The 19,401-nt window shown below is 40.6% G+C and overlaps 1 protein-coding gene across 1 annotated transcript in view; it reads right to left on the bottom strand.

The window, feature by feature from the left end:
- LOC126482110 (carboxypeptidase B-like) overlaps window positions 1–6,277 on the bottom strand; it is a 131,791-nt gene extending 125,514 nt beyond the window's left edge. Inside the window, exon 1 of the mRNA XM_050106086.1 lies at window positions 6,168–6,277. Within this exon, the coding sequence (XP_049962043.1) occupies window positions 6,168–6,271 (104 nt within the window). The 5' untranslated portion in view covers window positions 6,272–6,277. The remainder of the gene's footprint in view (window positions 1–6,167) is intronic.
- Window positions 6,278–19,401: the final 13,124 nt, after the last annotated feature.

Genomic DNA, 19,401 nt, shown 5'->3' with positions numbered 1-19,401 from the left:
TTTAAGCGCGTGCCTTTCGGCTTCCTCTCATTGTGTCTAGGCTGTCTTGTCTAGACACAACAGACCCCTTTATCTAGGCTTCTTGAAAACGAGCTTCATGCATTATTGGCAGAGGTTCCTATTGCTACAAAGATAGATATGTTCTTGACGCAGCCCCTGCACAGTCTAGTCGTCGGGTGCCACATCATCTAAACCTAACATTTCCCGGAAGATGGATCGGAAGAAATGGTCACGTTTCTTGGCCACCGAGGACGCTGTACCTTACCTATTCAGACTTTGCCTGCAGGAATAGTTGGTGAGTCAAAAAAGAAAGAGCAAACACAATAGACGGAGTGATCGTTCGGAATATGAACAGTGCTTACCTCACAAAAAAATTACACTAAGAAGACCAGAGATGAACTACACGTGGTGACGTCAAAAATATTCGAAAGTGCATTCATGTCGGAGATAGAATTTATGAAAATCTACTTTGAACATAAAGATTAGCGCACTCTGGGTGTGCGTGTTCAAGTTACATCCTAACAGATGTGTCTCTGTAATCAATAAGAATTTGATACATGTGATGTGGAATGTTTCATCTGAATTAGTCCACACTACCATCTAATAAAAGCTATATTGCTAAATGGGTAACACTGGTTCATTAAGTACCGTCCCAGTTGCAGGCTACCTATCTAACGGCTTCTAGGGACAATAAAAATTTCATTTTCAATATATAATGTAAATTTTGACCGAATTTTAAAGTTTAAGATGCTGTTGTAATCTATTCATTAAATGGTGTAATCTAATGTTAAATGTTTAATACGGTAAGTCAAGCAGTGCAGTTAGATAATGCGTACACGGGGTGTTTGGGAATTCCAATCATGATCTTCTAGAACTTGTAGAGGGGAGTAAGCACAGAATATTTTGAATAGGAACACATGTCTGGGAACTTACCGATCTGTCTTTCAGTTCAGAAGCGTAACTCATACACTTCCGCTTGAAGAAATGAATTAGGCGTGATGCGGTATAATTATTAGGTAACAATTCGAAAGGAAACATATCGAAACACCTATTTATCACTTAAGGATACCGGGTACTTATAAATGGTGGAAAAATCGAAATTTTTATGACTTTATTAAATTCTATAGTAAAGTTACAGTCATGTATGCCGCCACGCCCCCTTTATTTCTGTTACAGAAACCAGTATTATTTCGAAAAGAACTGTGAACTTTCTGTTTCCAGCGATTATACGTATGACACATTGCATATGTTGGTAACAGTGCAGGTTTCTTGTGTCTGTAAATGATTATCTTTGCTACTATTTACTTTTGTTTCTCTGAAGCAGTTTGTTCACGTGTTACTGAATGTTTGTTGCCCAAGAGCTACATATGTTTGACGAAGTACATATCCTTCAGTGTGCAATAAATACGAACTATGCCACGCATCAATAAATTCAATAAAAGGAAATTCCGTGGTAACCAGTTCACACACAAAGCAAGCCACACTGTTGAAAGTAATCTATGTATCTGTTGTTCAGGGAAGAAACTCCCACAACGCACGCCTCCTGGTGATTCAAATTTTTGTGTTAACATTGACGCTGTTTGTAGTGTATTTGTTGTTGTTGATGTGGGTATCTTATCTTCTTTGAGAAAGGAAGTGGCGAAATGTAAACAATGTGATGGTGTAGGCTGTCTGGAAATTACCGGAAATAACTGAACAACAAAGTAGCAGGAAGGGTTTAGTGTCAAAATTAGTTGTTCTGTGTAGATCCTGCAATAAGTCTACCTCGAAAATGACTTTGAACATTGTGCGTAATTCATGTAATGTGAATTTGAAGTTAGTATATGCAGGGCGTGCAACAGGAAAAGGAAAAAAGGCCGCTCAAACTTTTTGTGGTTTGATGGACCTTCCTCCTCCTCCCAGTAGGTACAGCAAGTACATAAAAATAGTTTTAGATGCCTAGACGGTTGTGTCTGAAGCATCTATGAAACGTGCCGTAGAAGAAATTGTAAATATTAGTGGAACCAGGGACATTGTTGTTGCACTTGATGGGACATTTCAACGTCGAGGACATAGTTCCTTGAATGGTGTTGTAAATGCGACTTTCCTGGAGAATGGAAAAATTGTTGATGTTGAGTGCTTATCTAAGCACTGCCACACCTGCCATGGTAACACTGAAGGACACATTGAATTTATTATGGTTAGAGTGGAGGCATGGAGTGTGATGGAGCTCTAAAAATATTTCATAGGTCGGTGCCCGTTTATAACGTTAGATATATGAAGTAGCTAGGCGATGGGAACTCTAAAGGTTTCAGTAAAATTAATGAGTTCAGTGGTTATGGTGATAGCTTGGTAACAAACCTGGAGTGTTGTAGACATGTACAAAAGAGGATGGGTTCTAGATTGAGGAAGCTACGAAGAGAAATGAAAGGAAAGTTGCTCTCTGATGGAAAATCTCTGTCTGGCCGAGGCAGATTGTCAGAAACTCAAACAGACCTTCTTCAGAGTTATTATGGACGGGCCATTAGACGAACTGCACCTCTGAATGGTGTTACAGCAATGAGGAAAGCTGTGTGGGCCACCTACTCTCCTAAGTTGTCCACAGATGACCACCCTGTTCAGGGACTTCGCCGTAAAGGAGCAGATTCTTGGCGTGGTTACCAAAAAGCAAAAGAACGTGGTCAAATATACCTTCATAAGCATTCACTTCCTGGGAAGGTTATGAATGAAATAAAACCAATTTTTAGACTCCTGAGTGACCCTGTTTTGCTTAGTAAATGTCTTCAGGGGGTACTCAGAATACGTATGGAAAAGATTACCCAGGACTAAATACATCAAAAGTTGGTGTACTAGATGCAGTCATATGTTTCAACGATGAAGTGATAGGATGGTTGGAAGTCCTGAGATATTTAGGCATAAAATGTGTCTCTAATATGTAAGATCACTTGCTTGTGTGTGACAGGCAATGGGTGCATGAAGCTGAAAGATTCGTTCTTCAAGTTACCAAAGAAGCAAGAAGTGCTAAAAGGTATGCCAAGAGGAAGAAATGCTGCAGGATGAAGACTATGCTTAAGGAATGTTCTGAGGCACAGTTTAATTGGACTCATGTCTTCATTCGTAATTTCCCGCAAGTTGTATTTTTCAGAATTCAGGCACAAATATTTCCTAAAGTTTATAAAGCACTGCTCTAATTTTTTTATGTAGCTTGCAATAGTCCATACTTATGTAGTAGACCTATGGTTTATTGCAGAATCAACTAAATTGTAGAAAAAATAACATTTTTATTAGGAAAAAATTATTAAAATGTAAGATGCGATATTTTTTAACATTGTAATGTACATAACAGGTGGAATTAAATAGGTCTAGTACCTAAGCCATCATGTGATGCATATCTGGTAAAAATTTGCTCTCCTTCAAATGTATAACATTGGATTAAACGGTACCTCAATTTGAGGAAGCATTTTGGAAAAAAAATTCACCAATTTCTTTGTAATTTTTTAATGACCCTAAGCAGGTTCAAAAATATTCAAAATACTTCTAATTTGTCTAGAAAGTGTGCTGCATTACCTAAGATCAACAAAAAATCTGTAAAACATATATATTATAAACAGTGCCTGAAAGAAATAGGTGTTGATTTTTACATAATATTGAGCCAGAAAAGTACCCTGTATCCTTAAGGATTTTTTTTTTTTTTGTATTAACACCTAAACATTATACGTTTACCTTATTCCAAAACAGAAAGAACGAAGCATACTGTACGCACAGAACACAATGTTCCAGTGTTAGTGCAAACAAACGTTAAGTGATGAAATGATGCTTCGCTATGTTTTTTTTTTTGTTTTTTTTTTTTTCGAACTGTCACCTAATATAAGGGCTATTCGGTCGCGAAATGGAAACTAATGTGAAAACCCAAGAAGCTTTGCACAGATGTATTGAGCAATATCTCTAGTACGCCCGTCGATCGCGCCACGTCGTTCTTTCAGCTCCGAGCGCACAGTGAACACTGCTAGAAAATAGTGTCGCCCACCAAGTGTGAGAGCCTGGTGAGAAATTTCACCTGAAGCTATGCAGCCTTCATATCATAAGAGTTATGCGTTTCCTTCTTCAAGACAGTTTTCAGCCGCATTTCTCAGGGACAATGAAGATGCTCCTGCAGAGTTTTCGATGGGAAGTATTAGATCATCCATAATACAGCCCGTGATGTCTCCCTCTGAGTTTGATCCCTGCTCACATGAACATATGGCTATGAAGACAACATTTTGGCACAAGCAGCGAGCTGTAGACCAGGGTAGAGAATTGGCGGAAAGCACTGGCGGCGGCCTTCTAAGACGAGGGTACTGGAATGTTAGTACAGCGCTGCGACGAATTTTGAAGTCGAGCAGCGACTATGTAGCTGGAATTTGTAGCTAACTGTTGCAAATAAAACATTTTTGATTTTCACAGTGGTTTCTATTTCGCGGCCGCTCAGAAATTACTTTCCGAGTACCCCTTGTAACTGTAATGCGTCACGCCTAATTCAATTCCTCAAGCGGAATTGGATGATTCAGAATCTCAATTGAAATCCTCACAGAAGGGAAACGTTGCATTTCCGGACGTGAGTTCCTATTCAAAACATTGTCTACTCACTCCCACGTACAAGTTCTAGATATTTGTACTGGGAATACCCAACCCCCTGTATGTGTTGAGGTACCGTAGCTCACGGAGCGCAAATTACCCAGATTACATTCATTCACTATCTGAGGATGAGAACGAAACTTTACTCATAGTTTTAAACCCTTACGAAATTTTTCCCCACTAACAACCTGCCCACAAAATGATGAGCGGAAAATAGTTTATTAAGTATTAAATTTTCACTATTCATGCAGTACAACTAGAGCATCAGGCATTATGTTTTAATTTGTTACTTCTCCACTATCAGCTTTGTCCGCAGCTCGTTGTCGTGCGGTAGCGTTCTCACTTCCCACGCCCGGGCTCCCGGGTTCGATTCCCGGAGGGGTCAGGGATTTTCTCTGCCTCGTGATGACTGGGTGTTGTGTGATGTCCTTAGGTTAGTTAGGTTTAAGTAGTTCTATGTTCTAGGGGACTGATGACCATAGATGTTAAGTCCTATAGTGCTCAGAGCCATTTGAACTATTTTTGAACTATCAGCTTTATTTGCAGTACATTTTGCAGACTATATCCTCGTATACCACTGAATGTACCTGCAAAATTACATTATTGTACGACACACAGTTCAGGACATTGAGATCCGTGAAAAACCTAACTTTTGCTTAAAACGAAGCACAGACTGTACTCATCCGATGTGTTAATACCTGGCGCACGTAACGACTTCCAGCATATTTTAAACATAATTTTGAACCGTTTCTAAATTTTTTCTCGCTTACATGCTTAACGACAAATATTTAACACATTAACATAACCAGACTTTTGGAGCTGTTTTACACATGGCAGTTCGATTCTTTACATAATTTGGGATTGGGGGATTTAGTGTTATTTACTAACACTTATAAATCGCCGTGCGGGTCGCAGTGCTTCACGAGCTCAACCCATGAAAAGCGTCCTATAGCGACTCGACGAGGTTAAACATAATTTCAAACCCTTTCTAAATATTTTCTCGCTTACTTGCTTAACGTCAAATACGTAACACATTAACTCACTTGTAAAGTATTCAGACGTCTGGAGTTGTTTTATAGAAGAGAGTTCGATTGTTTAAAGATTCAGGGAGATGAGGGTCTAGTGGTATTTACTAACCCTCCTAAACGTCCGCCCCCATAGTTGAGTGGTCAGCGTGACGGATTGCCGTCCTACGGGCCCGGGCCCGGGCCCGATTCCCGGCTGGGTCGGGGATTTTCTCCGCTCAGGGACTGGGTGTTGTGCTATCTTCATCATCATTTCATCCCCATCCGGCGCGCAGGTCGCCCAATGTGGCGTCGAATGTAATAAGTCACGCACGAAGGTGGTCGGACCTGCCCCGCAAGGGGCCTCCCGCCCAATGACGCCAAACGCTCATTTCCATTTTATCCTTCTAAACCATCATCCACGTGCTCAATCCTTGAATGGTATGAGATGAAAGGTTAACATGTCGCGGAGAAAGAATCCCTGCATTGAGCACCGTACAGCGATTCGACGAGGGTTTATACACAAGCAGTTGCTATAGTGGCAGAACGCTAGGTGAGTGGAAGACTTACCCACGATACGAGGTGGACGATGTCGGCGCGACGGTAGATGCCAACAGCAGCGGCGGCAGCAGCAGCAGCAGCAGCATAGGCAGCCACGGCTGTGGGGCGAGCATGGTGGCGTCCACCGGACAGGCACACGCCGCCCACATGCGCTGCCTTTATACGCGCCCTTATCACCACTACTGGCGCCCTCTCCAGAGGGGACCGCGAAACGCGGAAACGTGGTACAGCACGTCGCCCTGCCATTCTCATCACTGGAATGATCATCAGTCATCACCTTGACGAGCAATTTTCTTAACCCTTCGTTTCTACTGTCAACTAATTTAATATTATTGGTGATGTGGACTTTGAGTGGCGCCATGTTAAATTTTTTTAACGAAAATAAGAGAAAAAACATGGTTGTGCTTCAACAACTCCTCATGCGAGATCTTCAAAGAACTGGAAATAACAGACCACCAGTTGTAAAATACACGTTTATTAAAATTTGACCATGGTTTCGGCAGTTTTAGAACTGTTTTCTTCAGAAGGTCTTATACCTATTCACAAATATTACGACACTGTGTGTGGAACAGAGATGTTATCTCGTCACTAGCTCTACGCGTAGCATACTCACGCTCTTAGGATATTTAAATATCATATACCGTATATACAAATCTTTCAAGTGGCCCACTACATGTTGTTGGGTCCATTGTCAGATGTGTGAGATTAAAAAATAAGTTTAAGATGAAGGCCTACAGTAGAGACCTACTACTTTAAAATTATGCATTTGAAATGGTAGTTAAATGGATGGCACGCACATGTACTAAACAGAGTTAACGACTCCCACATTGGATATAGATAATATATGATTCTACGTGAGTGTGCTTCACTAAAATTATTTGTAAACATTTCCTGTAATTTTTCTTATTGTAATGACACCGTCTCTTTTCAACACATAATGCCCGTCACATTTGTTAATAAGTGCAATAACTTCTAAAGAAGACAGTCTAAACCAAGGTTTAATAATCATGTGTAATCCTGTGTTTTGAAACTGGTTGGCTGTTATTTCCAATCCATTGAAAACAATGATTTTTTTCCAACTATTGGTGAAAGCATTGTTAGTAAAGTTAAAATCTTCTGGGTTATTAGTCTGCGTCATATTTCTACTAAAATGATCGACGTTTCGACCCCTCTACTGGGATCCTGAGGAAGACCTCAACAGAAGGATCGAAACGTCAATCATTTTAGTAGAAATATGATAACCCAGAAAATTTTAATTTCAGTGACAACGGCCACGAAAGCCTGCAGAATTACATTGTTAGTAAATTTTAGTAATTTGCATCAACCACAAAAAGTTTGGATTTCTTAAAGTTCTGAATGGTTTTGTAACTGTCAACCATAATGCTTATAATGTCGTAAACAAGAGAAATAATAAGTATACTTACATTGCCCTAATTGTAGTTGTAATGTGCACTTTGTTTACATGTAATAATTGGAGCAACCAACGTTCATTCAGCGTCTTCTTCATTACTGAAACGCCTTTCACAAATTGGAACAATATACTGTAAGCTCAAAAATTTAACGCATTTACGGCGCTGATATTTAGTTTTTCTATCTTTGGGTCTAGGGCATATCGGGCGCCTGGTTTGTGATGGTGATTTTTCAGGGATTGTTTCATTGGGGCACAGAAAATTAAAATATAAATTTGAAGATTAAAGGAAAAATTTAGTGAAAATTCCTTACACAATGAAAATTTCCTACGTAACTATTTTGTGACTGTTGAAAATCACTTATTGAACAACTGAGTTACAGATAATCAACTGATAGACTACTTATAACACAATTTATATTACAGTTCCAGGTTGCGAAAACAGAGAGAGTCCATTAGTCTTGTGGGTTTGATAAACCCAAGCTACGAAAACGGCGTTTCTGTTCCTCACCGAACGAAGCTAAACTGGCATAACTACAATAACGGCGTCTACAAATTGTAAAAGTAAGCTACCGAAATGGCCAAGCACAAATTATGTGCCATCTCGTGACAACACTGAGAAATTCATCGACTGGGGTGCATGAAACCACAACACAGTAACGAAATGTTAAATGTACTCTGGCACACACAACATTCCTAATGAGCACACACTTGTGAATGATTAGGTCGACAACATCCTATTATCTCCTCTAAATACAGTTACATTTCGGTTCTTCAGTAAATTACTAATTCAGAGTTGTGACACTAGTTATAATTAGAATCATTTTAATTTAACTTAAAGGAAAATTTTCCATATAAAAAGGGCGTAGCCTCCTAATATACAGCGGGCTGTTCCGTCATATTTCGATATGAAAATGATCTGCTAAAATGGGGAGACAACTAAGATAATGTGGTGTTAATAGTACAGTGCAATATAATTTTTTGCACGATGTTTCCCTAGAACAATATCCACCTCTCGTAGGTCTGTGCTGTGATGTAGAGTTTATGAGTAAGCAAGATGTAGATAGAAACTAATAAAGTATCAGTCAGTTGCGGCACTGCTTGGCCAAATATGATAATTAAATAAAACTTCCAAAAACATTAACTTTACATAAGAAACAATAGTGATAACATTAATACGTGCTAGACAAACTTGGATAAGAAATTCAAATGATAAAATAGAGAGAAAAGCAAGATAATCCAATACTAACAATATACTGCACTAGAGATTCGTACTGCATGATAGTGCCCTAGAACAAGAGCCACTTCTGAGATGTCTGTGTCGTGGTGTAGCCAAAAATTAGCAAATATAATTCGTGAAACTATAACAAATACGAAATGTAAAACGAAACTTATGGGGAAGTATTTAAATCATTTGAATTGAAGACTGGTATTAGACGAGGAGACGGTTCACCTTTACTGTTTAACTGTGTTTTGGAAAAAAATTCAAGGATCTGGAATTTGGAGCAAAAAATTCGCAGCATTGAAGAAATAGTGTTCTGGGACGGAAATCAAATGGAATCAGAGTAGACGGCAAAGTTTTTGCAATACTTTCAGAAAATCTGATAGAAGCAGTTACATAAATTTTCCGAAGAAAATGGCGAATATAACTCGTCTCAAATTTCAGCTGAAATAATAAAATTCATGATAAATATTAAAAATTTAACGTTGAACTATAAACTAGACAGAGCAGATATAAAAATGGTGAGTCCAATAGAAACTACAGATCGTTTGAAAATAAGAAATAATGAGGAGATCTACGAAAATGTACAGAAAATATCACAGGTACTGACAAAACCAAGATTAATCTTCTTTGGACACCTCTACCGAATGAGTGAGAACAAGCTAAAGAAACAAATATTACTGTACTTTTGGAAAAAGAAATAGACAATAGCATAGGTTACAGAAATACGAAAATAACTATAAAGAAACAATATCAAAGAAACGGAAATAGCATAAATAAACGTTTTTAAATATGAAATACTAAATTTAGAAGGCTTCATGGGAAGACGATGGAGGAGTACAGGAACAAATAGGAGAGGAAAGAAAAGAAATAAGGGGAGTTTACGCGGTTACCTGATCTCAGTTTGTCAATACCAAGATGAAAAAAGAGGAAAAATTACACAATGATAATTATGAAACAAAATCCTTCATGAAAAGGAACTTTTTAATATTTATGATACTGAAGAGAAACTGCGTTTTAACACCGTTGACGTATAGACAAGTCGCAGGAAGACGAAGTGGTGTAAGTTACTAAAATAATCCAAGAATAATTGCTGCAAAAAAGCGACCTTTGAAAGGTGTTATTACGAAAGAGATCTGTCATTTTTAATGATTCTTGGAGCGAAGTCACCGAGCGCGGTGGCGCAGTGTTAGGCACTGGACTCGCATTCGGGAGGACGACGGTTCAGTCCCGCGTCCGGCCATCCTGATTTAGGTTTTCCGTGATTTCCCTAAATCGCTCCAGGCAAATGGTTCCTTTCAAAGGGCACGGCCGACTTCCTTCACCGTCCTTCCCTAATCCGATGAGACCGATGACCTGACTGTCTGGTCTCCTTCCCCAAAACAACCAACCAACCTTGGAGCGAAGATTATAAATTAGATACAAAAAATTGTCGCTGGACTACTGGTGTAGAAAAAGCTCTTTAGAGAGACGTCTATTATTTCAGTTGCAACCCTGCTGTATTCAGAATTGCAGATATGACATTTCTTGTGGGCGGATCCCTTGCTAGCTATTTGTAGATATTTGGAAGCATCTTCGGGTAATTAATGCAGGTGAAACTCTTACACTTATTTAGCGTTACATGCCGGTATTACTCCGCCTAGAAATAAAGGGCACAAAAGAAATTAAGATATACTTGGTAATATGAAAGTTTTCATGTAATCATATATCTCAGAAGTAGATAGTACATCAACAAAGCATCTGCTACGAGGGGAAAAGGACAATGGTGCGGTTTTAGAATTAGATAGATTTAATAACATATGAAATATTGGCATGTATGCCGACTGCATAGCTTCGGGTATTCTTATCAGTGGAAGAAATCACTTTGCACTGTGCACGTCGGCAGTGTAAGCAAGCTTACAGCTACGAATATTTTGTTGACATAAGTGTTAAAACTGCCACGTGTTGTGCTGAGTTTGACAACAGCTGTGCGTCCTGAAAGAGCACAGAGACCGAGTCTTGATCAGATGGCAGTAGATCAGCTTTTTGTGGCTTTTGCTAATGGAATCAACATAATTTTTGGTAAATAGTTTTGATACTCGGAAGAAAAGCAGGAAGTCTCTGGAAGATGACCCCACATACTGCAGCCGTTTGCAGAATCTGCTGTTCATGTAGTGAGCCGTGTATCTTACAATCCACATATGTGAGTCCTGCTTGGAACAACAATGATGTACTTGGCTTTTACAGCCCAGCAACCTGCATTGTTTCCTGCGCTGATTATTTGAACAGAATGCTTCGCTACCTACATGTGTCTACCGACAAGACGCCTATTATCATCTGAAGACAAGAACTCCCTGGATTGCATTAAATTATTTAATATATTTGAGGTTAAGTTTTGACAAGAGTACTATCAATTTTTTCAAAATCTGTTATCGTCGGTAGAAGTAAAATACTATAATATATGGTAACACAACAGCAGATATCAATGCCAAACTGTACACATCTACTTACTGAACCGGCCTTCATGTTTTTTGTAGTACTGTCTCCAGGAATTAACTAAGATCTGTTGGTCTCTTTCTCCTAGTTCGATCATAATTTCGGTAGATTTCCTTTAGTCTCAAGGCAGACACCAGTGATGGAAATTCTAATTATTTCCGACTGAGAATAGAGAATTTCGGTCCGCTATGTTTTGATGCAAAACGACCACATAAACGTTAGCATGTGGGAGGGCAGGTGCTGTTTTTAAATTTGCTGGGAGGACAGTTCGAAGTGCAATTTACTCTTCTTCGACCAGTTACTGAGTGCGAGACCTTTACCCAGTTAGATTAACAGAGAAAAGATTAAAAGAAGAGATGCACTTTTTTTAGTCAGTGACACAATGTCTCAGAAACGCGCAACAAACTGCAACGGTCAAAGGATTCGAATAATACAGGGAGGTAGCGTCGCAACTGACTGAAGCAAACTAAACAATCCACTGCCAAGTTTTCGGAGGTCAACACAGAGGGCCATGATACATGAAAGTAAGGAAATTAGGATACCTTGCGTAAAATAATAAACTTACATATTCACGTAAAGTTAAAAGCTCTTTCTGTGCTGGTGTATAACACAAATGTACAAAACGACTAACAGATTATGTTTATAAACAGTACGCAGTTGCAGTTTGATATATTCATAGTTTTATTGCCTTTGTGTGTGCAGTTGCGCACCACGCAAATGTTAGGCATGATTTTGAAAGGAAATTCGGCGATAACTCATCTTACAAGTTCGCAGCTGTACTATTCCTCTTTCAAAACTACCACAGAATGACTTCCGAAAATATGGCGCTTAACAGGACAGCGTGGCACCGCAAGGAGCGCTAAATAACGTGCCACAGCTTCTCTATCAATACTCTATCCGTTTGGTAACGGAAGACATTATAAGAAAGACGCTGGGCATCTTGTCGAGTCTTACTCATAAAATTCGAAAGGCCTACGTCCCGAAATTAGCAAGCCAACATACCGCTTTTTCCAACTACAGCACGCGTTATGAGCACTACGCCAAAATCAGTGAAACTCCAGCTCATACAGAAGGTTACCTACAACTTTTCTTTCCACGTGTCATCCACGAATGAAACAGGGGAAGGAAAAGTGATACTGGTGTGCTGTTTGACACATTCGCGTCGCTTAGATATCTAGACGTAACGTTGCCTAGCAATATCAAAATTTGCGAGCACGTAAGGTCTACAGTAGGAAAAGCTGCTTGGTTTGCTGCGAGAGTTCTAGGAAAATGTAGCTGATCTATGAAGGAGACCGCGTGCAGAAAATTAGTGTGACCCACTGCTAGGTTCTACTCGAGTGTCTGAAATCCACACCATCTCGGATAAAAGGAAGACATCGAAGCAATTCAGAAGAGTGCTGCTGGATTTTTTACCGGCAGATTCGATCGATACGCGCGAATTTCGGACATGCTTCGTGAACTCAAATGGGAATCCCTGGAGGGAAGACGGTGTTCTTTTCGCGAAACACCACTGAGAAAATTTAGAGAACCGGCATTTGCGGCTGACTGCAGAATAATTCTACTGCCGCCTATGTAAATTTCCCGCCAGGATCTCGGAGTCAATATAAGAGGCGTGTAGATAGTCTTTTTTCTCTCGTTGCTTTTTGATTTACAAAATGTAATGGCTGGTAGTAGTACAAGGAACACTACGCTATGCTTGGTGTGTTAGCTTGCGGAGTAGTTATTGATATGTTCCCTCCACGACATGCGGTTCGGTGGCTTGTGGAGTACATATGTGGATATAAATTCAACATACCTCACAGCTGTCCGGAATCTTGTTGAAGAGAACTGAGACTACTACAACGGTCGACATGGTCTCCTTGCATCAGAAAGAAACGCAGGAAAGAAAGGAAGAGAAGTAAAAGATCCACAGCGGTTCAGTTATAGTCTTGTCCTCACTTAGTAAATGACCGAAAGATTTGTTGCCGTGCTCTTCCGTCTGAAGACTAGCCCCTCCTGAGCAAGTCATCTCTGCATAGCTATTACAACCTAAATCAATTTAATCCGTTAATCTTTTGATTGAATCTCACTTTTTGTCTGTGTTTGTTTCTTAATATGTAATTATGGAAATACGGTTCTGTCTTCTTGTTTACCGCAAAAATTCGTTTCAGTGATTACTATTACTCTAGCTTAACAAATGATAATTAAACAATAAAACAACAAATCAGTACCGACAGCAGAATATAATGACAGTACTACAATCTAGAATAGCGGGAAAAAAGCAATAATTTCATTTTAGGCCTAGTATTTCGTTAAATACATGTAACATAATATTGAAAGACCTTTATTAAATTCTGATGATAAATGGAGCAACATGTTAACTGTACTGCAAAGTCAGATAGCTACATAAACATCAGTATGTGCTGTTAATGTAGGCTACATATTTCTGTCTGTTAATAATGTCATAAATGTAACTACCATAATCTCAAAAGTGTATACATTACCATGCAAAATTTATTTACACGTTATTTGACAGAAAGTAAATTTACCCATTAACGATGGCGAAATTTCATTAAACAGGTTCGTGTCTTAAACAAGAAGAATTGGCGTTTGCGGTAGAGAGAACCGCATTTCCATAATTATGCTTTTTATTGCAGTCAACCCCTGGTCTCCCTCTTCAGTCCTCCCACCATCCTTCATCCCTCCCTCACTCATTCACTCACTTTCTCTCTTTTTACTCTCTCTCTCTCTCTCTCTCTCTCTCTCTCTCTCTCTCTCTCTCACACACACACACACACACACACACACACACACGCTACGGTCGCAGGTTCGAATCCTGCCTCGGGCATGGATGTTTGTGATGTCCTTAGGTTAGTTAGGTTTAACTAGTTCTAAGTTCTAGGGGACTAATAACCTCAGCAGTTGAGTCCCATAGTGCTCAGAGCCATTTGAACCATTTGAACACACACACACACACACACACACACAAACAAACACACACAAGCTTGTTTCCAATACCAACTAGACTGTTCCTTGAAGATTCACATTGTGTCTTATTAACCGTTTTTTTCTTTCAGCCAAGCTGTGCCATTAATTTCTTTTCACCTCAGTTCGATGATTGAAATATATATAATCGAAGCAGCAGTGCAAGAACTATACTTCATTAGGCCACATGCCCGAAATCTCGTCCAATATCCAGCGCACCATGAAACCACAAGATTTACAACTGGAGCGTTATAGAGGAAGAGCTATTTCAGGAATGTATTACGGCGATAACGGCAGTTGCAAAATGGAGCCACGCAGAGCAGAGCTATTGCTACACTGACATTGCGTGTCTGTCTGTTGCAGGACCCCCAATGCCAGTACGTGAATCAGAAGTTAACGGTACGTCGCAGCGTATTCTGATGAGGCGTCTGTGCTAATGACGTGGAGATGGAGGCGGAGAACGTGTCGATTACGAAACTGGGATGCAGAATGTGGAGAGGTACTCACGGAATAATGTGCACGGTATACAGCGAGTGCGTTCGGAAGAGTGGCGTTTAAAATCGCCCAACAGCTTCGTCATCCAACACAGTTAAACGACACATCGCCTCCAAATGCATGAATTCACGATACTTACACCACTTATTACCGAACGGTGGGCAAAAAGGGCATCACAGATGGAAATTTTAATTTTACTTTCACGCAACAGAAACAAGCTTTTTACTTAGGAACTATTATTTTATTGTATTAACTAAACGAAACACTTTTTTGCCTTGTTTCATAATACTTTATTATTTTTCTAATACTTACGTTTTGGACTGTAAGTCCAGTATCCAGTATACAGTTGATTCCAAGGACGGCATCCAAGGAAAGATAAATATATGTCATCTCCTTAACTTACAATTTCTCAACTTTAACTGTTAAAGTATCTCTGCTGATTATTTCGACACAGTTACATTTGTATTGCACAGCGTTATGTCATTCATTAGGACAGCATATATTCCCATTATACAGCATATATTCCCATTATGAATAAATATGAACGGGAGTAGAGTTATGTGCACAGGTATGGATATTTGTGTGATTACCTATTTATGAATGACGACACCAAGTTTCCTCTACTACGTAGAAGACGCAACATTATCTAAAAGGGGTGAAGAATTAAATCAAGTCTGCTCATTCAGTAGCAAATGTGGGGATACACACTTCTACTTTTTAATTTGCAATATTTCTAACTGAACGATCTTTCCACTGTTTCCCTCGATAAATGGGAATTCTGCATCTATTACATGTTTGTGTTTCTGGTTGAAGCAATTTTCTGCGAAGGATGAATCTGACTTCTTTAAACTCCAGCTTCTAACGCCTTCACTGTACCTAGTACAGATCGACCGCCAGTCTATTCTACATAGCAGGACTGAAAATCTAGGCAGATTATGTTATAAACGTCACTTTTCATCATGATAGGTTGTTAATCCTTCGAACTGAAGACAGATATAGCTAACGTCGTGTGACAAAGAAAAACACATATAAATAATTTTACCTATAAAAGGTAAACTACACCATTTCCTTTTTTGTTTGTCTATGCTGTTCACTGGATACAGCAGGAAACTGTTTCGCTTCTTCAGTTTTTATTGAAAATGTTATCAATAATGTTGGATTTAAATTCATTATCTGTAACTAATGTTTTTGTAGTATTTAATTCGTAGTCACGGTCTTCTTAGGATATGATGAGAGAAAGGAGAGTAAAATTAATTTTCCTCAAACTGCAATTAAATGATCTTCAATTTTATTGAAAAATTATCGATTTCGAGTCCGCCCGCCCCATTTTCTGAGTTCCCATTTCCCATTAAAGATTTACAATACGCCTCTGTAGACAGATAATACAACTTCATTACTTACTGTTCATGTCTTAACAACCCGATGTTATCCGTTACCCTCTCGGCTATACAGTTTATATGACAATTGGAGAGCGGATCTTAAACACCCACGTACAATATAATTTTGTGACCTTATTTTACTATTATTATTGTACACAGTATTACCGAGTATGATCCCCCTCCCAGGGGAGCAACACATCTAATTTTAACTTGAGACTATCTAGCTCGGTAGCGCAGAATAGTATCAATTTTCATTTGTCAAAGGTGGAACATCCCACAGATGCGACGTCCGTTGTTTCAAGATTCCTTGTTGTAAATTGGATGCCCGTGTAACATGACAACTGTTGCGTGGATTTTCTCAACACGTTGACATTGGGACGTAACCTTAAAAGTTTAGAAATTAAATTGTTGCGAGTTTCCTTTTCTGTTAATTTTTGAATAATGTGTTATCCTGTATAATTATACGGCCTTGGCTTTGTTTGCGGTGAAGAGGCGAGCGACGACACTGGAGTATGACACGTACACACACACACACACACACACACACACACACACACACACACACACACACGAGCTGATTGCCAGCACTATCGGCTGATACTCAACATACGTAGATTGGACAGTATCATTATACTGATGTTTCTTGCTTATGACTTTATGAAACTGCAATTTAAGACATATTTTTGACTTGAACACAAGGGCATTAATTAATCCCACGACCGGAAGAGTGTAACATCCGCTCCGACGGGAATATTAAGATCAGTGAACTTTATGTAATAGTGACTTCCTTTTTTATTTTGTCGCTGCCCATCTTCAACTTTTTACTGCATTCATCTATCATCTCGCCAGCGCCAAACGTGCCTGATGGACGTCCATAGTTAGACACATTTGAAGATTTAAATTTGCTAGATATTGTTCTGTACACAGGGTGCTCAGAAACAGTCTGAAAAGCTTGTAAGAAAACTGAAGGGCAGGTTGTGCTGAAAAGCACTTGTTAAGAAGAAATTTGATCCATTATGCCGTTACTAAGTTAATTAGCATCGAAGTTAGACAATCAGGCCGTTGCTCACGTAAATTCAAACATCCAGTCAGGTACAGTTAGTATCAGTTGTTCTCATACCGTAGATGATAACGCAAGAGACTGCTCACCTTTTGGCTTGGGTTCGATTCTTACTACTGTCCCATGTCTAGTTTTTGTATCGCTTTCTTGTTCGGTTCTAGGAAAGCAGACGACAAACACGTTCGGCGACTCTGTCTCTTTCGGGCCGCTTGTGTTTGCGCGTGCAAAGGCCTGATCGGCTAACTTCAACGCTAATTAAATCGGAACGGCACAATTCCCTGCAACATCCATACAATGTTTTCGGACTGTTTCTTACCACCTGTATACAGTAGCTGTGGTCAGCAACTGTTATAGTAGCTGTATACAAAAAAACATGGGAGAGTCACTTTTTTTAAAAAAATGGAGGTAATTAGTCATTTTACGTTTCCTTACTGTAGTGTTTGTTAGAATAACTCTTACTGACATTTCCAGTGGAATTTGTGTGTTTGATGCCTATGATAGCTCTGAGGAAAGATCTTGCATCCGTTGGATGAGCTCCGAGCAAAGCCATTGAGTCACACGACTATGACTCGAAAAGAAAACTGTATGTACTTCAGTGCTACTTGAGTGTGTGTGCGTGTGCGCGTGCGGAAAAGAGTAAACGTACACTCCTGGAAATGGAAAAAAGAACACATTGACACCGGTGTGTCAGACCCACCATACTTGCTCCGGACACTGCGAGAGGGCTGTACAAGCAATGATCACACGCACGGCACAGCGGACACACCAGGAACCGCGGTGTTGGCCGTCGAATGGCGCTAGCTGCGCAGCATTTGTGCACCGCCGCCGTCAGTGTCAGCCAGTTTGCCGTGGCATACGGAGCTCCATCGCAGTCTTTAACACTGGTAGCATGCCGCGACAGCGTGGACGTGAACCGTATGTGCAGTTGACGGACTTTGAGCGAGGGCGTATAGTGGGCATGCGGGAGGCCGGGTGGACGTACCGCCGAATTGCTCAACGCGTGGGGCGTGAGGTCTCCACAGTACATCGATGTTGTCGCCAGTGGTCGGCGGAAGGTGCACGTGCCCGTCGACCTGGGACCGGACCGCAGCGACGCACGGATGCACGCCAAGACCGTAGGATCCTACGCAGTGCCGTAGGGGACCGCACCGCCACTTCCCAGCAAATTAGGGACACTGTTGCTCCTGGGGTATCGGCGAGGACCATTCGCAACCGTCTCCATGAAGCTGGGCTACGGTCCCGCACACCGTTAGGCCGTCTTCCGTTCACGCCCCAACATCCTGCAGCCCGCCTCCAGTGGTGTCGCGACAGGCGTGAATGGAGGGACGAATGGAGACGTGTCGTCTTCAGCGATGAGAGTCGCTTGTGCCTTGGTGCCAATGATGGTCGTATGCGTGTTTGGCGCCGTGCAGGTGAGCGCCACAATCAGGACTGCATACGACCGAGGCACACAGGGCCAACACCCGGCATCATGGTGTGGGGAGCGATCTCCTACACTGGCCGTACACCACTGGTGATCGTCGAGGGGACACTGAATAGTGCACGGTACATCCAAACCGTCATCGAACCCATCGTTCTACCATTCCTAGACCGGCAAGGGAACTTGCTGTTCCAACAGGACAATGCACGTCCGCATGCATCCCGTGCCACCCAACGTGCTCTAGAAGGTGTAAGTCAACTACCCTGGCCAGCAAGATCTCCGGATCTGTCCCCCATTGAGCATGTTTGGGACTGGATGAAGCGTCGTCTCACGCGGTCTGCACGTCCAGCACGAACGCTGGTCCAACTGAGGCGCCAGGTGGAAATGGCATGGCAAGCCGTTCCACAGGACTACATCCAGCATCTCTACGATCGTCTCCATGGGAGAATAGCAGCCTGCATTGCTGCGAAAGGTGGATATACACTGTACTAGTGCATGCTCTGTTGCCTGTGTCTATGTGCCTGTGGTTCTGTCAGTGTGATCATGTGATGTATCTGACCCCAGGAATGTGTCAATAAAGTTTCCCCTTCCTGGGACAATGAATTCACGGTGTTCTTATTTCAATTTCCAGGAGTGTATTATTACGAGGGTGAGTCAAATGAAAATCTTAAATATTTTTTTAAATATTATTTATTGTGCAGAAGTGGTACAAAGCTGTATCACTTTTCAACATAATTTCCCCCACGCTCAATGCAAGTCCTCCAGGGCTTACAAAGTGCATAAATTCCTTCAGAAAAAAATTCTTTTGGTAGTCTGCGCA

This window comes from Schistocerca serialis, chromosome 5 (assembly GCF_023864345.2).
Source record: "Schistocerca serialis cubense isolate TAMUIC-IGC-003099 chromosome 5, iqSchSeri2.2, whole genome shotgun sequence".
In the NCBI taxonomy this organism is placed as follows: domain Eukaryota; kingdom Metazoa; phylum Arthropoda; class Insecta; order Orthoptera; family Acrididae; genus Schistocerca; species Schistocerca serialis.
This window is presented reverse-complemented; position numbering and strand designations above follow the sequence as displayed.